At 41.8% G+C, this 27,577-nt stretch overlaps 1 protein-coding gene across 2 annotated transcripts in view; it reads left to right on the forward strand.

Moving 5' to 3' along the window:
- The first annotated feature begins 2,509 nt into the window (after positions 1-2,509).
- Positions 2,510-27,577, forward strand: part of LOC117868248 (amine oxidase [flavin-containing] B-like) — an 81,060-nt gene continuing 55,992 nt past the window's right edge. For both annotated transcript variants that reach the window (XR_004643595.1, XM_034754056.1), the window contains exon 1: positions 2,510-2,789. Coding sequence is in view for 1 of the 2 variants with exons in the window: in XM_034754056.1 (XP_034609947.1) it covers positions 2,744-2,789 (46 nt within the window). In the remaining variant the exon portion in view is untranslated. The remainder of the gene's footprint in view (positions 2,790-27,577) is intronic.

Genomic DNA, 27,577 nt, shown 5'->3' on the forward strand with positions numbered 1-27,577 from the left:
TTGGTAGTGTCTCACTCCACTCAACTGTCAGTGTTTTATAGGACAGGGATCTGTAAAACTATGTAGAGGTTGAGTAGAATTTAGAAGTCGCTTTTGTCAATTTTTAAGAATTAAGTCCCTGTACTTTTTCATTTCTTGTCCTCTTCACTTAAGGATTCAATATAAATGCCTTTATTAGTCAACTTCTTGACTGAAGTCTTTGCTTCTTCCAGTACTTTTTCAATGGATAGCTCTCTGATTGATCCAAATGTAGCTTCTGTTGCTGGATAAAGATCTACTACTGTTGTAGCAGATGCCTGGATGGCATTGTGTAATGACCCAAGTGGTTTCAACTGTAGACTTACAAGAGAGAGAATGGCCATAGTCTTCGCTGAACATAGTAGCAAAAGTAATCCACCAGCTTCGCTACTTAGATCCATCCCATCTTGGTAGATATTTACCAAAGCCAGTAATAATGGCTGGAGTAATTTTAAGACAGCCAAGGATCGCTCAAGAGAAAGCCAGAGGGTTTTCCCAGGTTGGACTAATTTGGGACTGAAGTTCAGTGTATCTTCTATATTTTCCAAGATATTCAGTCTTTTTGGACTCTTGCTGAAAAAATATAATGAAGACATTACATTTATAGCTTTTTTTAATGTATTTTAAAGAGTCTGCAGCTCATATTAGTGCTAGTTGGAGTAGATGGCCTCTGCAGTGTGTATAGGAGAGATTAGGGTTACACTTTTCTCTGAGCAAAGCTTGTACTCCACCATGTCTTCCAGAGAAGTTTACAGTTCCATCAAATGCACTAGCAGCCATCTGTTTGGCCTCTAGTTGACAAGCATTTCACTTTTCTAAGATGTGGGTTGTCACAGATGCAGCCGATGTGTCTTCTACCACTGACATCAAGATAATGTACACAATAACTTAATACTTGATGCTCATTTGCATTGGTGCATTCATCAGCCATGTATTCAAATTTTTTTGAATGTTGTGAAAGAGTTCTTTACTTTTTCAACTGTTGAGTCTTTCACTGTTGCACCACATGCTTCTAGCCAGTCAGTTGAGTTTCTTGCAGAAAGATAGTGAGCATTTGCTGGTCTTGTTTGGAACCAGTGTTCAATTTCAGGATAAACAAGTGACAGCGCACTTAACATTGGCCTGCAGTTTGTAGTGTGTGGTATCCCTTGCTTAAAGAGAAAGTATGATGCCACAGCCATGTTTGTTCACATGAACTGTATTGTGTCTCCAGCATTCTTAACAGCCTCATTAACACTCACTAGTGTTGTCCTTGGTCAGTGGAGGTTCAGAGGTGCTTTCACATGAGTTCACCTCCCAAGTGGGGGGCAAGAAGGCACCTTGCGTGTTCCTCCAGCTGCTCGCTGTTTGCTCTGGCCACTATTGTTCGTTGTGCCACTGTTCACTCCATCACTCTGTTGCCAATGGCCCTGTGCTGTCACCTGCTCCTGCCACTGTGACCTCTGCGAATTGATCTCTTGAGGTTCCACCCAGCTCTCAGTGATTTCAACTGAGCTCTCAGTGCGGGAACCTCACTGCTGGTGCAGACTGGGCCGTCTCTACCACAGAAACACTGTCCCAGAGCAGGTCTAAGAATTTAGACCTGATTATCAGTGATTTCAGTTGTAGTGGTCACTTAACAAAACAAAAGACTATCTATGGAGCCTAATCAGCTCTGTCTTTAAACTGTGGAGAGGGGCAGGTGAAATATTACTTGTGATTCAGGCAGACCATCAAGCAAAACACCTGTCCCCATCCTCTCTCTTGCTGCCCTCAATCAGCACAGGCTAAGTACAGTTCTACTGCCCTTTACTCATATAATAAGAACAACAACATTTCATTATTCTCCCCCCTCCCACCGCATTCAAGTGATTTGTAACCCAACCCCAGCCAAAATCTATCACCTGGGTAACACAGCTCTGTTTGCTGGATACCTAGGTAGATTAGGTGTGAATGTAAATCCAATCTGGTCCTGAAGCCTTTCCCCCCAGCCCCAGTTTATCACTAGCTGTCAGGGAGAGCTCATTTAGACTTCGCTTACAAATGATCATTTGAAATTATTAGGTTGGCCACCATCACCGAAATGAATGCACTGACATTGTCCTAAAAAACAACAGCTGTAGAAGGAAGCTAGTCTATGTTCATACTTTTCAAATCTATTATACTTTTTCAGATACATGTATTTTATCATACAGTTTATATGCTTTTAAAGTATGTATTAATGTTTGCATTTCAATTCAAATTTCCAAACAGTCACTAAATTGGCAACTCTGCATGTAACTAGTTCACAAAACTGGGGGGGGGGGGGTGTTGGAAAAATTCAGGGGGGGTATACACCCGACCCCGTAGGGGTGTGTGTAGGGAAATCCCTGATAGCTACAGCAGATGAGGTGCCCCAGCCAAGAGACAGGACAGCAGCGTGTTTCAGCCGCTTGACCGTAACCCCGCCCCCCCTTTAGAGGTTAGAGCCCCCGGTTAGAGAGGGGGTTGCTGGGGGGGAGCAGTGGGGTCTGTGGGCGGGCTCCCACCTGCCCTTTGCAACCTGAGGCGGGGGGACGGGACACGCCGGTCGTGTTCTCAGCTCCCCAGCCCCGTCTTGCCCCCCCCGCGCTGCCACTGACTGGGCGGCGGGCGGAGCCGGGAGCGCCGCTGTCAGACTCCGGCGGGCAGCGAGGGAGACGCGAGCGGCAGCTGCTCCGGGAGCCCCAGCCGCGCAGAGCCCGGGAGCGGGAGCCGAGGCAGCGCCATGAGCCAGAAATGCGACGTGATCGTGGTTGGGGGCGGCATCTCAGGTCAGTGCAGCCCCGCGCCGGACACGCACCGGGGGTCCCAGCCTGCTCCCTTTGCGCGCGGATGTGGCTGGGAGCAGGGCGGAGACACTCGTGCCTGTCTGCCCCGGCCGGGGGAAGGCAGGTACTTTGCAGCCGCCTGCGGCTGGGAGTTGCTGCCTCCGGGGTCAGCCCTGCAGGGAGAGCTGGGGCAGGGGGCAGGAAACTTCTTCTGTCGGTGTAATTGCGGGGCCGCCTTAGCGCGGTGTGGGGCTGGCCACTGCCTCTTTCCGCCACTCCTCTCTGGAGAGCTGACATTTGTCAGATGGAGCAGCCACTGCCGTCATCCCCACGGCTCACCTCCGTCTGGCCTAGCGCCGCTCCACAAGTGCAAGGGGGGGGGGGGGGGTTCAATGCTTGGTAGTAGGACATCTTGTTTAATGGCCCAACACTGACCTTAGCTCATTACCCAAACTAATGTACTAGAATTTAGCTCGTTATATGCATATCATCTGAGCACCCAAACCAGCTACCAGCACTTTCTTCATAGATCAGCTCTTTGGATGGATTAAATAGTGCACTTTGCACAGGAACAAACCTGACTTTCTAGGAATTGCATTTCTGAAGCTGGGAAGGCTTATTATTCAGGTAGGCTAGGAAAAAAAACAAGAGGGGAAATCTGGCACCAAATGTCTTCTTGTCACAGGCGTTTGATGCAGCAATGCATTGTGTCAGCTAACCTAGAATACTTACAGTTTATCACTTATTAGCTCGCTAGAGCTAAGTTAATGGAAATAATACTTTTTGCAAGAATTAATACATGTGGGTAACAAAAAGTATGCTCACTTTCTTCATGAAAGAAGTATAATTAGAAGATTCACTACCCCTGAAATGTGGCTGCGGTTGAGCATGAAGCATGGGTGAAGGGAGGGGATTGCTTCTAGGTTTGCTCGGTTACTGAATTTCAGTAAATATTGCATTAAAAAGGAAATGGAGCACCCATAAGTGAGATGATGATGATGATGATGTCTAACACGGGGGCTAATCTGGTATTTATGCAGCTTTTAGTCAAGCACACTCTCACTGCAATTGCCGCAAGGCCAGCAGGATTGAGAGGTCTGCTTTGCCATAGGTTTAATAATCACATTGTTTCTTAACACTATTATCAAGTTCTAGTTACATTTTGAATCAAAATAGCACTATCCTGTGGCAGGACTCTATAGAACTCAATAAAGAATTGAGAGCTGCCCTGAAAACCACATAGCACTTATTTCTACCAGCTGTCTAGGGAGGGTGACCATCAACTACTCTACCCTCTAGACTGCATACTAGTGCTTCCTCATGGATCTCTAATGTGCTACATACATTTTACTTCAGACATTACCTAGGTATTTTTCTAAAAGCAGCTGATGGATGCCCCTGTTATCATGTTGATTGAAGACGATTGGAGAGCTGTTGGCATCGATTTTATGGATTAATGAAAAACAAAGTTGAAAGTAGAGATGGACGAACTAGCTCTTATGAAATACAGAGCTGGCTCAAGGCTTCTCTTGTTTTCTCAGTCAGACATTTCAGGATTGGCAAAGGAGACTCTCTGGTCAACCTCCAGTGCTCATACCTTCTAGTAGAGACCTGCTGTGGGGTCCAACGTGTTTGACTGTTGTTAATAGACCCCAAGCAATGTTGCACTCACCTTTTGTGCACTCGGGGATGCCTCTGTCAAGGAAAAAGAAGAACAGGAGTACTTGTGGCACCTTAGAGACTAACAAATTTATTAGAGCATAAGCTTTCGTGGACTACAGCCCACTTCCTGAACATCCCTGCAAAAATGTAACTGCAATGGTGCCCAGGAGCCAGCTAAGTGAATGCCATGCTGTACCCTGCAAGGCGTTCTGAACATGAGGAGTAAAGCTGCCCTACAGCAGCAGAGTGAAACATACAGCTGAAAGGGTATTTATCATTGTTATTGGTATGGGAGTGACTATACTAATGCCTGTGTTCAATCTTCAAGCATGACCCATGTGAACTAGCTTTCTTCAGAAGTCTGAGCAGGCTCAGCATGAGCCGAGCGCGCATGCAATTAATAAAATTGCTTTGCTTTCTTCAAACAGCACGACTGCTTAGTTCTTCCTAAATGCTACAACATAGATATTCCTGCCTTCTTTCTTTGTTTTACTACCCAATCATGCATTTGTTGCACATGCAAAACTTCCATGTGGTCCACAGAAGTTTTACCTACACAAGGAATGCAGCATTTGTCTCTCATCCACTGATTTCAGTATTGCTGTGAGGGAGCGCAAGTCAGGCAGTGCTAATTTTGAAACTTCTGGGATTTTACCTGTTTGGAGGAGGAAGAGAGGTAGGAGGAGTGAAAGGGAAAGTGAAAATGCGAATTGAAAGCCCTGAAAATGGGCTAAATTATTTTAAGATATTCTAAGCATTTGTCCAGAAAAGTCCCATTAAAATCAATGGAATTGCTCATCTGTTGAAAGTGAAGCACATGCTTAAGTCCTCAAATCAATCAGGAACTTATTCCATAACTAGGAACAAATAAATAAATCCGTGCACTTGTTACAAAGCAAATGACAAAATCTAACTTTTTGCATGACATTTTTATTTAGACTATTTGCTTTTTATATCTTACCCACTTAGGATTTTTTTAACCATCATATTTAAGGGGTGTAATTTACAAATTGGGCTTCTTCCATATGCAGTGTCACTTTCAGAGGCCTTCCTAAGTAGTGTTCAATTGACTTAAAAGTTATCTATTTGTACAGACTACTTTTTATGGCACTTGGCACTAGATTCATTGACAAAATTATCCAAATGTAAGGGGACTGTTGCCCCCTTACTAACATTCAGTGGGGGTGTTTTGGTTGCTAGCTCCCAGCACTAAAAGGGGAAGGGTTGATGGGAAATCAGAAGCCTGAGACTGACAGTCCCCAGGAACAATGGGGAGAGGCCAATGCTCCAGATCAGCCTGATTGACAGGGCGGGCAGGCTAATCAGAGAGTCAGGAGGCCAGGGGGGGTCCCATCCTCCATGTGAGCTGGAATGGCCTGAATCAGACAGAGTGGGGCTGAGCTAAGGAGAGAGCAGGGGCCCAAGCTAAGCTGCTGGAAGCAGATCTGCTGCCCCAAAGCCACAGCACAGCCCAGAGAAGAGCAGACCTGCCCTGGGAGCAGAGCTGCAGCAACCAGCGCCAGAGGGGCCAGAGAAGCAGCCCAGGGAGCTGGAGGCAGAGCAGCAGCAGCTGCAGTGCTGAGGCAGAATGGAGCGATCTGGAGCTGGGTGCGGGGCTGGAGCAGTCCGGAGCTGGGTGCGGTGAGCAGCTGGGGAGAGTGAGGGGGACCCAGGGCAGTGGGCCCAGCGCAGGGAGACACCTCAGCCAAGAGGCTCTGCAGGCCAGACTTGGAGGGGGATCATAACCCCGACCGGGCAGGGGCAACGCTGGGAAAAAGGGTCCTGCCACCTAGAGCCTGAGAGCGTGTGGCCACCGCCAGAGCACGTGTCCAACTCACAGCATCCCTGCAGCACAGCCAGGGCCTGAGAAGGAGGCCTGGGACCTACAAGAAACAGACTGTGACCTGTCCTGACATTCCAGAGACACTGTTTGTGATGTTAAAACAACCCAACCCTCCTTTATTAGTTAGAAAGCTTCTAGTATTCATGCATATCTAACTTCTTTGACACTACAAACAATTTGTGATGCCTCAGCAACTTATCAGCTTTGTTGTCATGCACTAGAAACTAGGAGAAAGGAGGGAGTTAAGAACAGAAGAAGAATAGAAACAGGGAGTGGAGGCTACAAGTCTCCATGTCCAAACAAACTGTTCTTAGCACTTCTGGTACAAGAATGCGGCCCCCTCCCCTCTTATCTCGTTCTCTGCAGCTCAAGCAAGCATGTCCTCAGGTTTCACAGAGAGACAGGAATGGCCCAGCAACTACTGTTAGCCTAACTTTGGCTAAGCTGGCCAAACAATGTTCTGTACTCCATACTTTTTGGCCTAACATGCAGGAGCCAGGAAAGTTCCCCACAATAGCGGGAGCATTCCCCCGCTTACATAATACCAGTTCCATGATGACTACATTTTATTAATTATTAAAAGTTCCAAATACTTGATATGTCTGCAGTTTTCTGTTAGCTGAGTTTTTTAAACTGTCAGCAAAAAGAAATCACCAGTATTTTGTAAACTAAGAATGATTCTGAGAATTTGGCTAATTTTTAACTGATACCTTATTTCGCACTGAAAGGCTATTATAGTACATTTTACTGTAGTTTCCAAATGAAACAGATTTCAGTAGCAAGTTTTTAGACAGCATCAATGCTATGGGTCCCTTATGCTTAATGAGTGGCTTCGGAGAGTTCAGCACGACATAAACAAGTTGTTTATAATACAACCTTGTTTTTCATTGTTGCCATGGGAACATTTGTGTGCAATTCCGGTACAGCTTCTGTAATAAATTCTGAAAGAACGGTCAAAACCCAGGCAGAGACGAGGTGGTTTATGCTGTTCAAGCAACGGCTTCCTTCTTTGCTACCTGCAGACAGAAATAAATAAATGGGGGTTGCAAGGAACCACTTTGCTTTGTCATTATAAGGATTAAGTCAGTCCCTCTCCAAAACACTCTACCTTCTCTTGGCCAAATAACGCTAGTCCTGCACTCCAAGAGATGTTGGCAAAATAACACACACATGCACATCCACAAAGAAAGTAGAACCAAGCAAGATATTAAACACTTCCACTCACTCATTTATCTTCAGTTATTTCCTACCAGCCATCTTCCACCTATGAGTTTTCTATCTAGTTTTTAAAATTCTTGGGGCGGTGACCTTGTATTTATACTTGTTTGAGAAGCACCTACCACACTTTTGAATGATAAAATAATAGTTATGTCTCCATGCTCCTGTTGAGAACACCAAATAGAGTGTCACTTAGTGCCAGTTGCTGTGCGGTTGTGTTGGTTCCATTGGGAAATGGAACAGATCAACTTTAAAGCAAGTCACATTACTGAGTCCAGATTTGTCCCCAATCCAGATTGGATGGGTCATTCCTCCACAAAGGCATTGCCTTCACACTACAGGAATAGCAGCCAAATCTCTTATTCTTCAGTTTTTTCATGTCTTCTGGTGAGACAGGCATCATTAGACCCACTGAGGCAAAATGCTCAGGAAATCGTCAGTAAAATTTGAACTATCCTTGATTTAGCAGTTATAGAAACCAGCGAAAAAGAAGGCAAAACACAGGTGGAAATGCATCATTTGTAGTGCTGATCTAGCAATGTGAGCAAACATACAAAACAGATTCCTTCCCACAATGTTTGTTATTTAGATGCATACAAATGCTTTAAAAGAATGCCTATCCATAATGCTCTAGCCACCCTTGTCGAGCAGCTCCATTCATCGTGGCTTCTTCACATCTAGATTTAGATAGGAGATTCTCAACCTTTAGGGATGGAAAGGCTCTATTAGATCTTAGTCCACGACTTTGCCAGCTCCTTATAATTCAGAGCCATCACAGTCAGTGTCCTCCTAGTAAGGTGAGGAGATTCTAACCCAAGATGCTACTCGCCCAGTTTAATCATTTTTACACTCTTTTAGTATAGAAGTTTGTTGAAAAGCAAACAATAAAACTAAATAGCTGGATGATTCAGCTCCTAACTCACTAATGAAAATCTGCTCTTTTCCATATCCTTCAGGTATAACTACAGTGCAGTGGGACGCAAGTCTCCCAGCCAGGGTACACAGACTTGCGCTAGCTCTGCCTGAGCTACCACATTACAAAGAACAGCACAGATGTGGTGGCTTGGGCTAGCCGCCCAAGTCCAAGCCTGCCTGACACCCTAGGTCTGAGTTTGGGTGGCTAGCCTGAGCCACCGCCAGTGTCACAACGTCCACACTGCTATTTTTAGTGTGTTAGTTTGGGTGAAACTAGCCTGAGTCTGTCTACCTAGCTGGGAGGCTCGTTCCCAGCTGGAGTGTGGACATACCCTTAGAGGCTAAAGAACCTATTGTTGTGGCTTATTTGCAGATTTCAAGTAATCTCTTAATGCAATTATTAAGCCAACTAAGGAAGCAGAGGAACAGGAGGCATTAGCTCTCTGCCTGTGGGAAGAGGTAACATCCAAAATGCAATGGCTGTTCATCTTGCAGTTTTTAAGGGTCAGATTCTATTCTGAGGGTAGAACTTCTGCTGAAGTCACTGGAGTTTCTGTGCATGGAGTGACTAAAGAAATGGGCTCTATTCGGGAAGAAGTTCTCCTGAATTAAAAATGTATTTGTGAAAGCACCAGGCAGTACATTATATAATGCCGTTTGATACGAAACAAAAATTTCGCACAGGAGGTGTAAGAAAGCTTAAACTCTCTTGGAGATAGATTCGTCTCTTACTTTAGACTCAGCTGTTTGCTCCTGAAGAGACTTCTAGACAGAAAGATGGAGACAACTATGAGAAAAGCAATGGGGCTCCCATCATACCTGCTGAGAGCCTTAATTTATGTGATACCAGTGGCAATAACTACTTTGCATGTTTTCTTTTTAATCTCTTCAGAGTGTAACAGTTTCTCTAAATTTCCCAGTAGTGTTTTCAGAACAGTCTTCCTTTGCCATTTCTCGCTGTTCAGATTGCTTTAAGAATGAAATTTAGGTGGTTTCTTGGCTTTAAAAGAGGCTGGGTTAAAAGAGATTATAAATCTTTAAGCTAACATCATGGCAGAGGTATCTTTTCTTTCTCAGCATGAGAAACCTGACATATCCACTTTGTTTAAACCAAAAACTATTGGAAGAAAAAAAATCCAACCAAAATTTTGGATCTATAAGATAATTTTAGATATTTAGAGCATGATGGTACCATGAGACTATCCTCCTCTTTCTCCTAAGACTTGTTTACTGGTTTATATGATGCTTGAAGGCATTGCGTACTTGCTATAGCTCTCACTATATCTGTGATCCAATAAAAATGTTCTTTATGAAAGCAGGTCAGATGTACTAGAGGTAATATATGATGATGTTCATCCCATTTATCAGAAGACTTCAGTAGAGGACAACCTGTCACTGTTCAAGGATAAACTGGTGTATGTTGCAGCAGGACTATAGATGATATAAGCTTATTTACCTCTTTTGTCCTGGCAAGTAATTTAGACTTTCCTGATATCGCACTTAGCGGGGGGTGGGAGGCGGGACGATGGCATTTTCTATCATCATTAAATATCTTTGGTGAGAGCAGTATTAATGTAAATATATCCAAAGTATAAATTATAAGATATTTATGCCAGATATTTCACTGTTTAAAAATATTAGGGTTGATGAAACAACCTTAAATGGGTGAAGCAGTCCCTGTGAGTGTAGTCCTTCAGAATGTCAATTAGTCCTTCAGAATGCCAATTATGTCGGCTCTGATACCCATTGATCCAGGGAATTTCTAGCATCATTAGATTTAATGGTCCTCTACATCCACATTCCCACTGCTCTCTTTCATCAAAGGTTCTTCCTTTTGTCCTCAGTTACCTTCATTTTCACTACAAAGTGAAATGAGACTAAATATGTGGAACCTGACATTTGGCCTCTCAATGGTTCCTTGTATATTCACAAATATGATGTAGTAACCAGCAATAAACCTTGACAGGAAACAGGACTATTATGTTGTTTCAGGATGACTTGGTAATCATACACATGTCAAATAGGCAAAATGTGTGGGCCTGTTTCAATCAATGGGCCTGGTAGTGGATTTTGAAAATGTCTTCCACTATAATTGCAAAAGATGTAATGTCTGGAGGCTCAGATAGATGCATCAGCAGGAAAAGCTTTTACATTATCATCATCATGAGAAAGCATTCAAAATATACGACATTATTAGACAAACAATGTTCATTGACTCTGCACATAGAAAATAGAAATTACTTCATTTATGATATATTTGGCATCTACATGCTATGGTGATTGGTACTTAAAAAAAAAAAGAATAGGTAGAAGACCTACTCTTTGTATGAAGAATTCAATGGTTATTCTTTTGGATACACATACTGGAAGAATCCACATCTTTTGTCTATAATGACTGATGCTAGTGTTATGGACTGCAAAAGCGCATAAAGGTAGAGAGATTACAGATGTGAATTATACAAGGAGGCTTCACATCATCAATCTGCTTAGGCTAAAAGCTATTAATCAGTCTCACTTCACTTTCAAGGATCAGATAATAGAACATTTTATTAAGAATGGACAACTCATCAGTGGTGTCTAACATTTTATGAAATAGCGGATGAAGCACTATGTGGAATAAGCCTTCACTGACAATGGGATAGATTAGATGACATAATAATTTTTAAAACTCTGTGTTTTTATGCTACTGCATGGCGGAACGACCTTGCATTTATCAGGTTTAAAGCACCTTTCTGCATTCTTACGTATGCTTGACTAGCTAAGTCACCATTACTAATCTGATCCAGATTTGCTAACAGAACAAGATGGATTGATTTAAATCAAAGCCAGTCAATAATTTTAATTGTGATTTAAATAAGCAAGCAGGAAACATTGATATAAACAATTGATTTTAATGTTGTTTTGCATCTGTATTTTTTCATAATGTTCCTAAAGAAAGGTTCATTCTCTTTGGTTGGTATAATCATTAAAACATGTTTATTTGCAACTCAATTTAGCTTTTACACTATATTTGGCACTTCTTTTTGCTTACCAAGAAGTTACATTATATCTATACACATTTATTTAAGGAATTATATTGTATAATATACATTTTATTCAGAGTCTGAATTTTTACATTTCTTACGAAGTTAGAAAATGGTGACTGTTGCATTTCTTATTTATTAGATTTTATTTTTAATTACTTTGGATTTTTGTCAAGCTGCATTTGGATGGAAATCGGCATTCAACTAAAAATGGAGAAAAACAGCATTTTAAAATTGTTTTATCTTACGGTAGTTAAATAAAGCTAGCTTAAATGTGTTGGATCATTGAGAAAAAGGTTTATCACAATAAATTTTGCATTTAAAACTAACTGATTTATTAAACAAAGGAAGTATTAATTGTAGTTGGTGAATCGATGGATTGTTTCTGGTCACCATGGGCCAGATTTTCAGAGGTTTTTGGGTGCCTAAAGATGTAGATGCCTAGTAGGAGTTTTAAAAACATGTAAGCAGGTTAGGTGCCTAATTCTCATTGATTTCAGTGGGAGTAACTGATTTTTATCCACATTGAACAGAGGTCATGTGGGTTCAATAAGACCTCTGGTGGGCCATGTGATCTTTCTATCCAATTTCTCCTTTTCCTTCATCACAATATCTACTCACCACTACAAAGTTAGTATCAGTGTACATATGGTTTTTATACCACTGACTCAACTTGTTACCCCTTGGACAACAGTCTCATTCAAATCAAGCCAAGAACTAATCAGTAATATTTATTCACGAGGTTATAAGGACACTGATCACTAGACGGAGTTTAGTTTTAATATTTTCTGAAAGGACATTTTCCTTACACAGCAAAATAGCTTGCAACACGGTACTTTTATATAATATTAAAGACACAGGGTGAAATCCTTGCCATATTGAAGTCAATGAGAGCTTTGCCATTAGCTTCAATGGAAGAGGATTTCACCCACAGTGTAGAACAGGAGTCAGCAACCTATGGCACGTGTGCCAAAGGCGGCATGCAAGCTGATTTTCAGTGGCACTCTGCTGCCGGCCTGGGGTCCCGGCTACTGGTCCCGGAGGCTCCGCTGCCGGTCTGAGGTTTCGGCCACTGGCCCCTTACCAGCTGGGACCCGGCCGCTGGCCCTGCTCAGCCCGCTGCCAGCCTGGGATACCAGCTGCTGGTCCTGCTCAGCTCGCTGCCGGTCTGGAGTTCCGGCCGTTGGCCCCCTGCCAGCTGGGGTCCTGGCTGCCAGCCCCACTCAGCCCACTGCTGGCCTGGGATACTGGCCGCTGACCCCCTACCAGCCGGGATCCCGGCCGTTGGCCCCACTCAGCCCGCTGCCAGCCTGGGATACTGGTCACTAGCCCCCTACCAGCCAGGGTCCCGGCCGCTGGCTTCGCTCAGCCCAGTGCCGGGCTGGGGTACTGGCCACCGGCTCGGGGCTCTGCTCCTGGCCTCGGCCTGGCACTCTGCAGCCGCCCCCAGCTGTGGCCCACTGGCCCCAGCCTCGGGCAGTGAGGGGTGCAGATGGGAGCAAGAGGGGGCGCAGTTCAGCACCCCCACCTTAAAAATATCCCAGTGGCCTGGAACAATTTTTAAGTCCTGGTTTACTGCTTATATCAGGCCACGTGGAACAGCGTACTGCGTTTGACCTTGTGCGTGCCCTCTGTTGCCATTTCCCCCTCCACTGAGTTGAGGGGGACATTTGACAAAATGTCAGCTCCTAAGAAAGCAAAGTTAGATGTCTGTTAATTTCAGCCTTCGTGAACAGACACATTTGGATTTATTCAAAAGAAGGACCGTGCTGTTTGTGCTTTCTGTTGTGAAAATGTTGTTTTTCGCACATCAAGTGTTCAACGACAATTTGGAATGAAACACGAGAAAACCTTTCTTGATGAAGCAGACAAGACTGAATCGATCAAAAAGGCAGTAGCAGGATATGAGAAGCAAAGCAGTGTATTTAAATACTTAAGTGTAAGGAAAAATCAAGCTACATAAGGAAGTTACAAGATTGCACAGTGCATTTCAAAAAATGGAAAGCTATTTACAGATGTGGAATATATAAAAGAAGTTTTTCTCAGCAGTTCGGAGGTTTTGTTCAATGATTTGCCAAATAAAGATACGATCATATGTAGAATAAGAGAACTGCCTGTCTCTGCCAGAACAGTTGAGAGATGCATAAGTGAAATGGCAGAAAACATTAACGAAAAGCAGACAACTGCATTAAAAGTCACAGCAGTGTTTAGCGTTGCAGTTGATGAGAGCATGGATATAAACGACGTTCCACGTTTGGCAGTTGTTGGAAGATATTGTGCTTCCGATGAAATCCAAGAGAAACTTTGTTGCCTAAAATCCCTGCATGGCACAACAAAGGGGGAAAATAGAGTGGAAAGTTTTGTAAACCATTTTGAAGAACGAGGAGTTGACATCGGAAAAATATTTTGTGTCACAACAGATGGTGCACCTGCCATGGTCGGAAAACAGAAGGGATTTATAAAGTTACTTGAAGATCAAACTGTATCATCCATCAAGAAAACCTGTGTGCTAAAATTTCTAATTCAGAGCTTAATAATGTGATGACTACAATGGTGCAAATTGTGAATTTCCTTGTTGCTCGATCTGCTTTAACTCACAGACAGTTTCAAGCACCGCTAGTAGAGATGGACAGTGCTTATAATGATATTCCACTTCACAGCAACATTTGGTGGCTAAGTCGTGGCAAGGTTTTGGTGCGCTTTGTAAACTGTTGTGATGCAATCAAGGCCATTTTGTTGGAAAAAGGACAAAACTACCCCAAACTGGATGATGATAAATGGCTGTGTAAGCTCATGTTTCTAACTGACATCACCGCTAACCTAAACGAACTCAACCTCTGTCTCCAGGGTGCAGGGCAAATGGTTCTGGATCTTTATGAAGCCTGGAAGGCATTTGTTGTAAAACTAGCAGTTTTTTCTCGGGATATTCAAACTTCTACTTTCCGCTACTTCCAACACATAAAAGAGCTATCGACACGTTGCACTGTCAGTGTCGATGAGATTGGAATGTACATGCAAGAACTGAAATCAGAATTTTCTAACAGATTTCAAGATTTCCAGCGATTTTGGCCCAATGCTTTCTTTTCTAATTAAACCTGAAAAGTCCAACGAAAGCGACTTGGATTTGTCTGTATTTCAGTGGATGGGTGTTGAAGATTTCGAAATGTAGCTCATTCAGTTAAAAAGCTCAGAATTGTGGGCATCAAAGTTTGGAGATCTGCGGAGTGCACTTGAAGCAACCGAGAGAGATCATGGGGCCTCTATTCCGATCTGCTGGACTTCCCTGCCAGAGAAATTTAACTGTTTGAAGAAAATTGTGTTTGCAATGGTTTCAGCATTTGGATCCACATACCTGTGTGAACAGGTATTTTCACAAATGAAATCTATCGACTGTCCCTCTTGGAGCCGGTTAACAACTGATCACTCAGAAGCCTGTGTGCAGCTTAAAGTATCCAAATACTTGCCAGACATTGGAAAACTCAGCAAGAAAAAGCAAGGGCAAGGATCACACTAAACTGATAAGATCTGCATTTTAATTTATTTTTAAATGAAGCTTCTTAAACATTTTAAAAACCTTATTTACTTTACATACAACAATAGTTTAGTTATATAATATAAACTTATAGAGAGAGACCTTCTAAAAACTTTAAAATGTATTACCGGAACGCAAAACCTTAAATTACAGTGAATAAATGAAGACTTGGCACACCACTTCTAAAAGGTTGCCAACCCCGGTGTAGAAGCATAACAGTCTGCATCTTTCTAATGACCTACACCAGTGGTCCCCAACCTTTTTGTGGCCAGTAGCACATTCATGTTTTCAGAACAGTGTGGCGGGCTCCAACAATTTTTCAAGGCTTATTTTGTATTTGTACATTAAATAATACGAAAAACATCATATTTAATATTACATAATATATGAATCCATAAGATAAAAAAGGTAATTTTACATGTAAAGGTATTAATTCAATTATTCGGCAATTACTCTTTCACCTTACCATGTGAATTTGCTTTTTTATCTACCTGTAAGAAAAATTAAGGAGTTTTTACAAAATAAATATCATAAACAGTTTTCATCTTATTTATTTAAAAAAAACATTGTTGAACTGCTGGTCTAAATGTATTTATTATTCTTACTTTAACATAGATAGCCAGTTATGGTTAATTAAAAATATTCTTTGTATTGTTACTTGTATTTGGATTTCAATAAATAAACAAACAAATATGAAAAAAAGTTAAACACAAGTTAATCATATGCGCTCATCAGCACTTAATGGAAAATAGGTATCATTAATTCACGTGGTTTTTCTAATAAAGTCAGTGTGATTTTTTGGCACTGCATTTCTTCAGCCAATTTTTCGTAGTTAGGAGAGTAGGATGATATTCCCGTTTGTAAGCAATCGTCAAGATGGGCATCTGTAAGCCGAGATCTGTATTTTGATTTTATGATGTTCATTGTTGAAAACAGAACTTCACATAGATAAGTGGAACCGAAATAAGATTTTATTTTGTATGCTACATTTTTTAAGGCAGGAAACTTTTTGTCGGTCAACCAGATTCCAAAAGTTTTCATCTGTTGTGCAGGATTTTAGAACAATATCATTTTGAAGGTCCAAAATCTCCAGTTCCACGTCTTCTGTTCTTACTTGAATGAGACTCGCAATTGATGTAGCCATTTCTGTTACCTCTATTTGGCAAGTAAAAGGATTCACAAGAAAGGCAACTAGAGGCTCAATGATGGTGAACTGTTGAAATCTCTTTTCAAATTGTTCCAGAAGTGTTTGAATGTGGATAACAAATGATGATGGATTAAAATCACTGTCACATACCATTTTCTTCATACTTGGAAATGTACGAGTGACTTTGTCTTCATATATGACATCCACAAGATCAGTTTTGCTTTGAATGATTTTACAGAACCTATCATTTGAGCCACATGTTTGTCTTTTCCCTGGAGCTCAAGATTTAAAATGTTCAATTTGTCAGTGATGTCGGCAAGAAAAGCCAAGTCCATTAACCAGCTGGAGTCTTCTAGTTGCTCGAAGTTCTGATTTTTGGACTTCAGAAATTCTTTGATCTCTTCAATTAGGCTTAAAAAACATGCAAGAACTTTACCTTTGCTTAGCCATCGTACTTCTGTGTGCAAGATAAGATCAGATTGTTTATCATCAACATCTTCCAACAGGGCCTTAAAAATTCTGGCTGCATAAGTGCTAAAAAATCTCTTCTTTCTCCCACTTGGGATGAGCAGCACAGCTATTCATTCTGGAATCACTGGCCTGGGCTGCAACTGAAGTTGTACCACAAAGGGTGAAATTAGGGAGAGCCAAGAGAACACACCCAGAGCCCACACAAACAGAACGAGGCATCATGTACTCTTTGAAAATGCTCTCTCAAGTCCTTGGTCCTGCTGCAGAAACCAGTTACAGTTTGAAAAGGCACTGGTGGTCAAGAGTGACCCTTTCATCTATGTATTACATCCAGCATCTCGTAGTTCAAGTGATCAGAAATCCTACAATCTTTAGACCTGCACAGAGAAATGCAGACATTCCTGGGACGATCACAAGGAATTGTCACATATTTAAGCTTACTTTTGACTCTCAGTAAGTAAGAAATTAAGTTTGATAAATGATCTCCCAGTGGTATTTTAGAATCATTTGCAATAGTGCCATTATAGCTCTCGGATGCAGAGTAAATATCACTATGTTGCAGTTGAAGGGAATAAAAACTCCTTTTTCCTAGTGTGTGTCAAGATAATAGGTGCAGTTACACAGTGTTAGTGTAAACTACTTCTTATGTAATCAAAGTGGAAATTAGGGAATCTGGGATATATTAACAATGTAATTAACAACTGAGAAAAGCAAATGCACTTTGAATAGACAAATTGAACAAATATTTACTGTATACTAAACACAGTAAGAAACACAGTGTTTTGATATTTTGTTGAACTAAATGCTAATTCTTCATTTGGAGAAAAAAGTGTGCAAATAATATGACTAGTTCTTCTGCCCTATTCAGCTTGTTTCTCTCATTCAATATTGGATCTGCCTCTCTATCTTGCTTGGCATCAACATTCAATATCAGCTAATAAGGTGTCACTTTGCCTATTTAATACAAAATAAATACTCCTACTTGTTTTTTAATAATAGTACAGCAGAGCCCACTTATGCTCTGCACTGCTGGGGGTCCATTATAATTTATTTTTATGTATTTATTTCAATTTTTTAAAGTGCTACGATAGACCACTTGTACATAGATAGATAAGCACATGTACATAACTTTAAAGAATTAAATCAAAAGCGGAGTTTCATTATAAGTGTGATCAAGAGGCTTCACTTCATTATAAATGTGATCAAGAGGCTTAAGCTGCGGCCCCGTGCCTGCCAGGGACTGAGAACAGGGGCGCCTGCAGCCTGCAGCCCCGGAGTTCTCTGTCCCCGGCAGGCGCGGGGCGGTGGCTTCTCTCCCCTGCTGGGCACTAGGCGGGCGCACATAAATGCCCTGGCGGGCGCCACGTTGGGGACCACTGACCTACACTATTTTAAATAACACTTTTAACTGGGTCTCTGCTCTGCAGTAGGCAGCTATGTACAAAAAATGTGCGTGTACACATATACTGAGCATGTGTTGCAAAACTGGGGAAAGCTAAAACCCACATATTGGGAAAGTTATCAGTCAGCCTTCAGACTGTAAAAGAGCAAAGGCAAGCAAGATGCTTTCCAAATTCTAGAGCTGAGTTTTCTTAGAAAGTAGGGTTGGGCAGAGGAAAGACTGTCTCAACTTTGTCTCAAAGTTCAGCTCGTTATTTATTTAAGACTCAAATTGCAATCCTAATTTTATTTCAGTGGATTTTTCAGACTCTCTCTAAGCTCTAATTCTGGGCTTTGATATTAAAGGTCTCCATTTGATCAAGTGGTTAGCAAGTTTGGATTCTCAGTAAAACTGCCTTTATTATGGCATGTCTGTGCACAAACATCTTGCATATTTGCAGTCTTTGCAGCTAGTCATTAGAAATTCTAATTGTATCAGGGCTGACACTATGTTAAATGTTTTGAGGATTTTTTTGAGGGGTCTCAGAGTTGGCTACCTCTCCTATGGTCTGCAGTAATTATCCCTCTCCCCCACTGATTTTAATTCCTGGAAGGAGGTTGGTAACCTTCCCCAACCAGACAGCATACAGCTCCTGGCAAACAGAGATAGAGATAATATTTACAAAGTTTTTACATTAGTCTCAAAGCTATGCCTGTGTTCGTCATATCTGGCTTAGGATTTGCAAGTGGTTTCATCATAAGGTCAATGTTTCTTCTTATAAAACTATTAGAGTTTAATTAAGCTGGGTGGTATTGGTCAAATTCCTATTGTCATGGTTTGGTTCTGTTCTAGTAAAGCTGATAGCTGTAGTTTAATATTTGTATTACTTAAAGATAAGACAGTGATATTGTCCTTTCGGCCGGTTCCCTGAGTTTTAAGAATACATTTGTCCTAATATTTCATCATAGTTTTATAGTAGTTACTGTACCAAACTCACTGAACTTTGATTTTAATGGCAAAATTCCATGTTGCATACAAAATCATTACTCAGTAATGTTACAGAACTTAAAAGTGGATGTGACAGATGTGAGACATTGGAAGCATGGAAACTTCAAAGACTATTATTTTGAGATGTGCCAGACACTAGGGGCACATGCAGTATTCATAGAGTCTTGTATCAGTAAGCATTATACATGTCTTTGTTTTCCTGGCTCACCAGGTGGGTTTCCTGTGGAATATGGAATAAATAGGGGGTGATTAATTAAAAGTCCCATTGCCGATTATGCAGCTACCCAGCCTTTGAAGTTTTACCCCCGGGGAAAAGGGGCATGTGACTGGTTTTACCTGTTTTAAGAGCCTGGGGAACAAAGGCCCCAAAATATATAAAGTGTCAGTCCCAACTGACTCCAAGATTAGGGTAACCAGATAGCAAGTGTGAAAAATCGGGACAGGGGGTGGGGGTTAATTGGCGACTATATAAGAAAAAGCCCCAAATATCAGGACTGTCCCTATAAAATCAGGACATCTGGTCACCCTCTCCAAGATGGGTCTTCATTTGATCCACAAACTGACATGAAACTTTAACCAAGAGGGTAAAATCCTGCTGGAGAGGGTTGAAGGACTTCGGAAACTTGCCAGGGTCTCCCTGTGGAAGATGGGTGACACCTGATAGGCTTAGCATTTGTGTAGACTTATTATTATGTTATTTTAATGTTTTTGTCTGAAATATATGTTTTGTTCTTTGTAAAAGCTGGCTGGTCACTGGTAACCCTGTCATAGCCCCTGGGTGTTGGAGGTGGGGGCAGAACTGCAGGTCAGACCTCTGTGGAATATGCACAGTAAATTGCACAGGGACTGCAACCCTAAAATTCTGGTATGGAGGGAGAGGAACGCCCATAGAGGGGTGATGTCTGGAGGCCTGAGCCCTAAAGGGGCACCTTTGAGCAAACCATGGAAGGGGCAGAGGTGTTGTTAACCCCAGAACTGTTGACAGTATGTGGAAAAACTTCCTTCAATTTTACTTTGCACAGAATGTATCCTGGTGCACTCACAAGCACACAGTTAAGCTACACCTCTACCTCGATATAACACTGTCCTCAGGAGCCAAAAAATCCTACCACGTTATAGGTGAAACCGCGTTATATTGAACTTGCTTTGATCCGCTGGAGTGTGCAGCCCCTCCCCCCTGAGCACTGCTTTACCGCGTTATATCACAATTCGTGTTATATCGGGTCGCATTATATCAAGGTAGTTGTGTATTTGTATTGTCAGTGTATGGGCAGTGAGGATGTGCAGTGTGTGTTGATAATGATCTAGCCGTGCTGCTAAACTGATCATACAGTGCATTGTGCTTCCTGTGGTGTAAAGTGGATTTTCACGTGGTTTAGATTCTTGTGCAAAACCGATAAAAAGCCAAATAACACTGAGGCCAATGGGATTGTTACCTGAGTAAGGACTAAAAGATTTAAACCTTTGTGATTTAAACTGTGAACATGTAGGATTCTTTTAAATAAAGTGTCCACATTTTTGTACTTTAGTGGTCACAGATCATGTTGCACAAGATTTGAAGCATTTGTGTGGGAATTCTGCACGTGGCTCAATGGAATGTAGCAGATTTAGCTGGGCCACTTGTAAAGATGTTCTAATGTCTAGAAGTTCTGGTTGGGATTTTTAAAGAAGCCTAAGGGAGTTAGGACCCAAATCTCATTCACTGGAATTTTGATGCCTTAATCTCTTAGCCCATGTCTAGATTAGGAGTGCTTTACTGGTATAAGAATGGCATTATACAATACCAGCACATCGCTCCTAGTGTGGCTGCAGCTATATTGGCAAAGCTGTGCTTTGTAATGGTATAGTAAAACTACCCCCCAAGAGTGAGACAAGGTACACCAGTAAAAGAACAGCTTTGCCAATTTAACTGCGTGTGCCCTAGGGGCTTCTGCTGGCACAGCTATATCAGTTGGGGATCACATCTCTTCCCATACCTGTCTAACATCGCTATGCTTGCAGAAGGCTGCAGTGTAGACATAGGATGTGGCTTTTTTGACAAATTGAAAGCTTTTGGCAAGACAGCTCAGGTCGTCCCATATATCTTCACAAAGGCAGTACAAGCCTTTTTTTTATGTCAGTTCAGACAACTTGCTTGATAATAACGTTAGTGTGTAGTCCCTGCAAAAATTGTGTTTGCTCAACAAAATTGTATCATGATTGTTTGGCACAGAATGCATTGAAGGACAGAAAAAAAAAACCATGGCCTCAATAGTACTTGGTTGTCTAGAACCTGAAATCTAGCTAAAACAACGAGGAGTCCTTGTGGCACTTTAGAGATTAACAAATTTATTTGGGCATAAGCTTTCATGGGCTAGAACCCACTTCATCAGATGCATGGAGTGGAAAATACAGTAGGCAGGTATATATACACAGTACATGAAAAGGTGGGAGTTGCCTTACCAAGTGGGGGGTCAGTCCTAACGAGGCCAATTCAGTTAGGATGGATGTGGCCCATTCCCAACAGCTGACAAGAAGGGGTGAGTATCAATAGAGGGAAAAATTATTTTTGTAGTGACCCAGCCATTCCCAGTCTTTATTCAGGACTAATTTGATGGTGTCAAGTTTGCAAATTAATTCCAGTTCTGCAGTTTCTCGCTGAAGGCTGTTTTTGAAGTTTTTTTGTTGAAGAATTGCCACTTTTAAGTCTGTTACTGAGTGTCCAGGGAGATTGAAGTGCTCTCCTACTGGTTTTTGAATGTTACATTGTACATTGGCCAAACCGGACAGACTCTGTGCCAGGGCTTCCCAAACTTGGTTCGCGGCTTGTTCAGGGTAAGCCCCTGGTGGGCCATGAGACTTTTCGTTTACCTGAGCGTCCACAGGTACGGTTGCTCGCAGCTCCCAGTGGTTGCGGTTCATTGTTCCCGGCCAATGGGAGCTGCAAGAAGCGGTGGCCTGGCCCAAGTTTGGGAACCCCTGCTTTACACCCACTTTTCACAATATAACAATTCCATGATGTGCAAGGCAATGGAGTGGAGAATCTGGCCCTGTAGAGGCTGTTGGTATCTCTCCACTATTGTTGGTTGTGAGAATGATTATTGCTATTTGATGATCCATGTTATAAATGGGCAAAAAGTTCTGATCAGTTTTAACCAACTCGAACCCATCTGCTCATCGTACAAATAACGTATTTATTCCTCTGCTAGATAAACTTCTTCCATTATGTTGTTTAGCTCCTACCTTGTAATTCAGTTGGAAGAGTTAAAAAAGATGTCTTTGTAACCTCCTGCTTGTCAGCCAGATGGTCTTTATATGCTGTTTAGACCATTGAGATCAAACATTGAATGCAGTCTGTGTAGTCCACTCCACACTGTGACAGCTGATCAAACAGCCAGTTCGTGCTGTACCTTCTGACTACATAGCTTGTATATAAACCATGTGTTATGTTTGGTTTGGGGTAGGTAACTGGTTGGAACACATTAAATATTGAAGCAAGATACCTCTTTTGTACACTATTAGTTTATTCTGCTTTACAAAATGAGTCCAATTTAACTGGTGACTTAATCAGTGGGGTATGGTACCTATGGGATGTAAATGAAGCAGGAAAGGGGTACAAGTCGTGTTGGTTTACACCTGTCTGTTAGTTGCTTCTCCTGCTACATCCTATCTACTCCCTTGCTTTTGCACACCACTACCAAATTGGTGCAAATTATGCTGTAACCATTTTGATTCACTCTTTTATCCAGGGAGCCCAGCCTGAGTTTTGCTGGCTGACAGGTCTGTTTTTGGAATGATCAGTTTTAAGCCACACAGCCCTACCTCAGCTAGGGAGCAACCCATCCCCACTTCTACATTAAAAACACTCCTCTTCTGAAGCAATCGCTGTTTAAGTGTGTAAATGCATTCCTCCCCTCTCCCCCGCCGCCAAACACCTCCGTGTTTTTCCTCATGATACTGTGTGAGAGTGGGAAAAACTCACCAACAAAATGAATCAAACCATAACTTTATTTACCTTTAAATCCCTCTTTAAAATTAATCTCTGAGGTGATGTCGTCAGAAAACTACCATCTGACAATGACATGGCAGGTGGCAAGCTAGGACTAATGCGAGCACATGCCTGTGGGACTCCTTGGCAGAGGATGTTGTGAAGGCAAAGACTATAACAGAGTTCAAAAAAGAACTAGATAAGTTCATGGAGGATAGGTCCCTCAATGGCTATTAGCCAGGATGGGCAGGGATGGGTATCCCTAGCCTCTTTTTGCCAGAAGCTTGGAATGGGCGACAGGGAATAGATCACTTGATGATTAGCTGTTCTGTTCATTCCCTCTGGGGCACTTGGCATTGGCCACTGTCAGAAGACGGGATACTGGGCTAGATGGACCTTTGGTCTGACCCAGTATGGCCGTTCTTATGTAATACTCATTGTGCTAAAATATGCTTGCTTTACTGACACCTCATCTGCCACTTTTCTTCCCTCCACCCTCTCATTTGTTTCTTTTATCCACCTGTTCTGTTCTGATGCAACCTAGATTATGAGCTAGTAGGAGCAGGAATTCTCTCTCTTTTTTAAATAGGTGCTGGTAGGGTGCCTAGCAATACAGGGTCCTGGTTGGAGCCCTCAGGTACTACTACTACTACCAATACAAATGTATCTTGTTTTTCCAATAGATCCTTGGGGCTCTGTTCATAAGAATAAAATAGAGAGCATTTAAACCCCATTGATGTTGATTTTTTTTTTACCCCAGTAGAACCTACAACTGATCGTGTTTGAAAAAAATTGAAAATAAAAATATTCTCCTGAAGCCTTGAAGGCCCAGTTTTAGCAATTGAAAATTTGCACCTGAAAATAGAAAACACAATGGAACCAATAGGAAGCCTTTACTCAACTGTTGGGCACTCCCAGAGTAACTAGAGGGTCCAGTTCTGCCCTCAGCTACCACTGCCTTGATTTTGAATGGAATTGTACCCATGTAACTGGAATGAAACTGCATCCTAAGCCCCTGATCTGCACATGTGCACACGGTTGCATCATGTAAAGGCTCACTGAAGTTAATGGAGCTCCACACAGGTGCAGTGAACTGCTTGCATGCCACAATTTGCAGGATTGGGGCCTAAGATGCTATAGCTGTGCTTAAAACTGTCCAGATTCCATAATACCTAGCAGATACCCTGCTTGGAACAAATTCAGCTGGAATGATTTCAATGGCAGTTGTTATCTTTTTTCCCCCAATACTGCCGTCTGTGCAGTACATGAATAGCATAAAAGTATTGTACTAGGAGAAGGGTCATTGATAATTATGGGCCAGATTCTATAAACCTGTCTCATGTTAAGCAATATTAACTCACAGAAGTACTCCCATTGAGGTCAATGGGAAAATTATAGAATCAGGCCTGCTATGGAGCAGACTCAGTACATGTACTAGTCTGTGAAATATCAACAAAAAAAAATTGTGCTTGCATATCCCAGGCAGAAATTTTTTATCCCTGTACAAATATTTTAAACAAACAAGCATATTGACAGTCTCTGCACCTTAGTGTTTCTGAAATTGTCACTTCTTGGAAGCTCTCACGCTGTTACAGAGTGATATTCATTTTAATGGCATTCAAAACTGCATTTGGTGCATGTACTATAGTGACCAAAAGTATTGCTCTACTTCTACAGAGCTATTTCCTGCCGAGAAGTTTGTCTGCTTAACATTTTCCTGGGTGACTCTGACTGTAGTATCTAACCGCTAACCACTAAGGTATTTAATATAATGCAGATTTCCTGAAGAATTAAGGCTAACAAACTAGCTAACATGGCCCTCTTTTATTTAATTGAACCATCATATAAAATGGCATGGTGAAAGGACTGTCCTCTTCCTGAAAGCATATGTATTATGTATGTGTTAGTTCAACAAATGGCATCAGATAGGGCATGGCTTCTCAGCCTCATAGTATCCAGACTATGCTGTAGCACATCACAGAAGTTCTGAATAGCATCCTGGCTGAGACTGTACCTTGGGATTGCACTTTTTGAGCAATACTGTCATCTAGAAATGCAGGAGCAACTTGGATGTTGAAACATCCCCAAGATGCAAGCCTCTCTCTTCAGCGGTAAAAGGTGGGATTATCTATTATGTCCTCATTTGCCTTAGCAGCATCACTGTCATGTGAACTGATTTTCGGCCAGTTAACTCTCCTGTACGCTGTTGCTTGCGTACAGATCACAGTGTATCTATTGAAAATATAATGCACACTTGTAATCTTCTTTGAAAGAGCAAAAAACCTCAACTTTTCAGTAAAGTCAATAAAAATTAAAAAATGCCCGCATAACCCACCTCTCCCATCAAATTGAAACTGGGCCAAGCTTAGGGCTTTAAAAACTATTATATGATGTCTTGCTGGTGATGGTGTCACAAGCCATTATTTCTATGAAAACATTTCTGTTGACTAACAATGAGCGAGCACAGAGGTAAAGGTGATCAGTGCCAGGTTTAATCTCTCAGTTGCTGAGTGGTAATCAGATTGTGTTCATTAGAGCAGTCAGCAACATAAAAACAATGTTATTAAATACCAGTTTCTAGCACAGTAATGCAATAAAGATGATGTAGGGGATTGCAAAGAAAAACAAAACATGGGAAATTGCTGCTTAGCTGTGAACAAAAGATGTGTGTCCTCTCCATTTCTCTGCCCTAGGGTCTGTTGCTTTCAATATTGTAGTGAGCTGCACCATATATCATGCTGCTGAGACTAAACTTGGAGGGTGTTTTAAAGAAAGTGCTAAAAAATAGGTCAGGGAGCCAAAAGTGTAATCAGACAGGCTTTGCATCTTAATTTTAGAGTAGTGTGGTCTGAACAAAAGCTACCATATTTTCCATTAGCAGAGCTACTTTTTGTAGCCTGTTAAATTAGCACAGAGGGTTGGTTCCCCTGATTCATGGAGCCATGACTGTTTTTCCCACCACCCCCACCTCGCCTCTTGCTCTGTAACTTCAATTTTAATCAAATTAATTTATTCATATGGCATATATTCACTTTGTTGTCTGCTGTTAGCTCCAGACTGAGAAGTAATCAGAGATTATAGACAATAGATAATGACTATTGTGGTGAAGAAGTGTATTCCTCATTGCACTTTCTTTCCCCACGTGCCTTCCTCCCACTCCCCCAGCAATGTTGACAACTCCTAATTTTACAGTAAGTCTCATATTTAGTGTTTTTTCTTAAAGCTTCAGCTCTTGAAGTCAGTTGATTTTGTGGGAATGTCAGCTTTCATTTGAAAAGAGAAAGTAAATTTCTAGCCCTCTTGACTGTGGAAAATAACTTGAAAATGTGCTACAGCTCAGAAACTACAAGGCAAACAAAAAGAGCCCCAAATGTATTATTTTAAAATTTCATGCTTTTAAGTGAGTTCCCCTGCCCAGAGATCAGCGGTAAATAGAGTAGCTCTGCTGCATGGGTGTTACCATTTTCACCATTAGAACCTAGCCTGTGCATCAGTGGAAGTGGTATCTGGGGTGAGCTATTTGAAAGCACTAGCTCCTTTGAGAGGATTGCCTCAATTTACCTTTACAAACATTATGATGGGTTTTTGGTTTTACTGTTATCAATACATGTTTGTGTGCACAGTACTGGGGCTAGCCCTTGGAAGCAGTGTGAAAACTGTCAGGGTTTTCTTCGCTGGATCCCTAGATATTTTTTTTCCAATTGTAATCTTTGCTGTTTATTCATTAAAATCCATACTTCTCTTTTATTTAAGGAAGGAAAAGATCTAGGAAGATCCAACTGCAGAGATCTATGCATCTATCTATGATGAGCTCCTGGTGGTTTCAGGGAATAGTACAGGACAAGTATGACCAGTGCAGTTTCCTCACCCTCAACATGCCATTTTAGATTGGCCAGGGAAGTTGTTAAAGATGCATTTGATGTTTATTACCTCTGGCAGTTATTTATGAGGCAATTAGAACATCTGATTGACTGGCATTCATTCTTTCTCCTGTTATTGTGGTTATTATTTATTAATCATGTTTATTACAGTTGTGCCTGAGGGTCAACCAAGAACAGGATCCCATTGTGCAAGGCACTGTACAAACTAGAGTAGCAGACAGTTCCTGCCCCAAAGAGCTTCAAATCTAAATAGACAAGACATAACACAAGGTGGGGGAAGGGGTAGAACATATAAGCAGAGTGAACTCTGTGATGGCAGTCAATGACACTTTTGGGGGTTCACTCTGCTTATATTTCTACCCCTTAGGACTGGGTTACTTAGGACTGTGTCAGCTAAAGGGAAGGAATAGGGGACACTGAAGGAAAAGGAGTTGGAGTAAGGGCTGAGAAAGTCCAGTCATAACTGTAGAAAGTTCTCCAAATGTCCAGAGTTCCAGAGATTCCTGCTTTTGCTGCTTCTGCTCCTACTGGCTGGAATCTCTGGCTGGCTTCTTGATGCAGATTTCCCCCCAACCCCATGGCAGGAGGCGGGGGCGGCAATATTTAGGTCCTAGAAGAATTAAACTGTGGAATTTGTTGATAATTTTCAAGTTACAGACATTAGAGCTTGTTTACCTTAGAAAGGAGACTGATGAGAGGACATGATAAAAATAAAGAAAGGTATAAAGAAAATAGATCAGGAA

This window comes from Trachemys scripta, chromosome 1, assembly GCF_013100865.1.
Source record: "Trachemys scripta elegans isolate TJP31775 chromosome 1, CAS_Tse_1.0, whole genome shotgun sequence".
Taxonomy (NCBI): Eukaryota; Metazoa; Chordata; order Testudines; family Emydidae; genus Trachemys; species Trachemys scripta.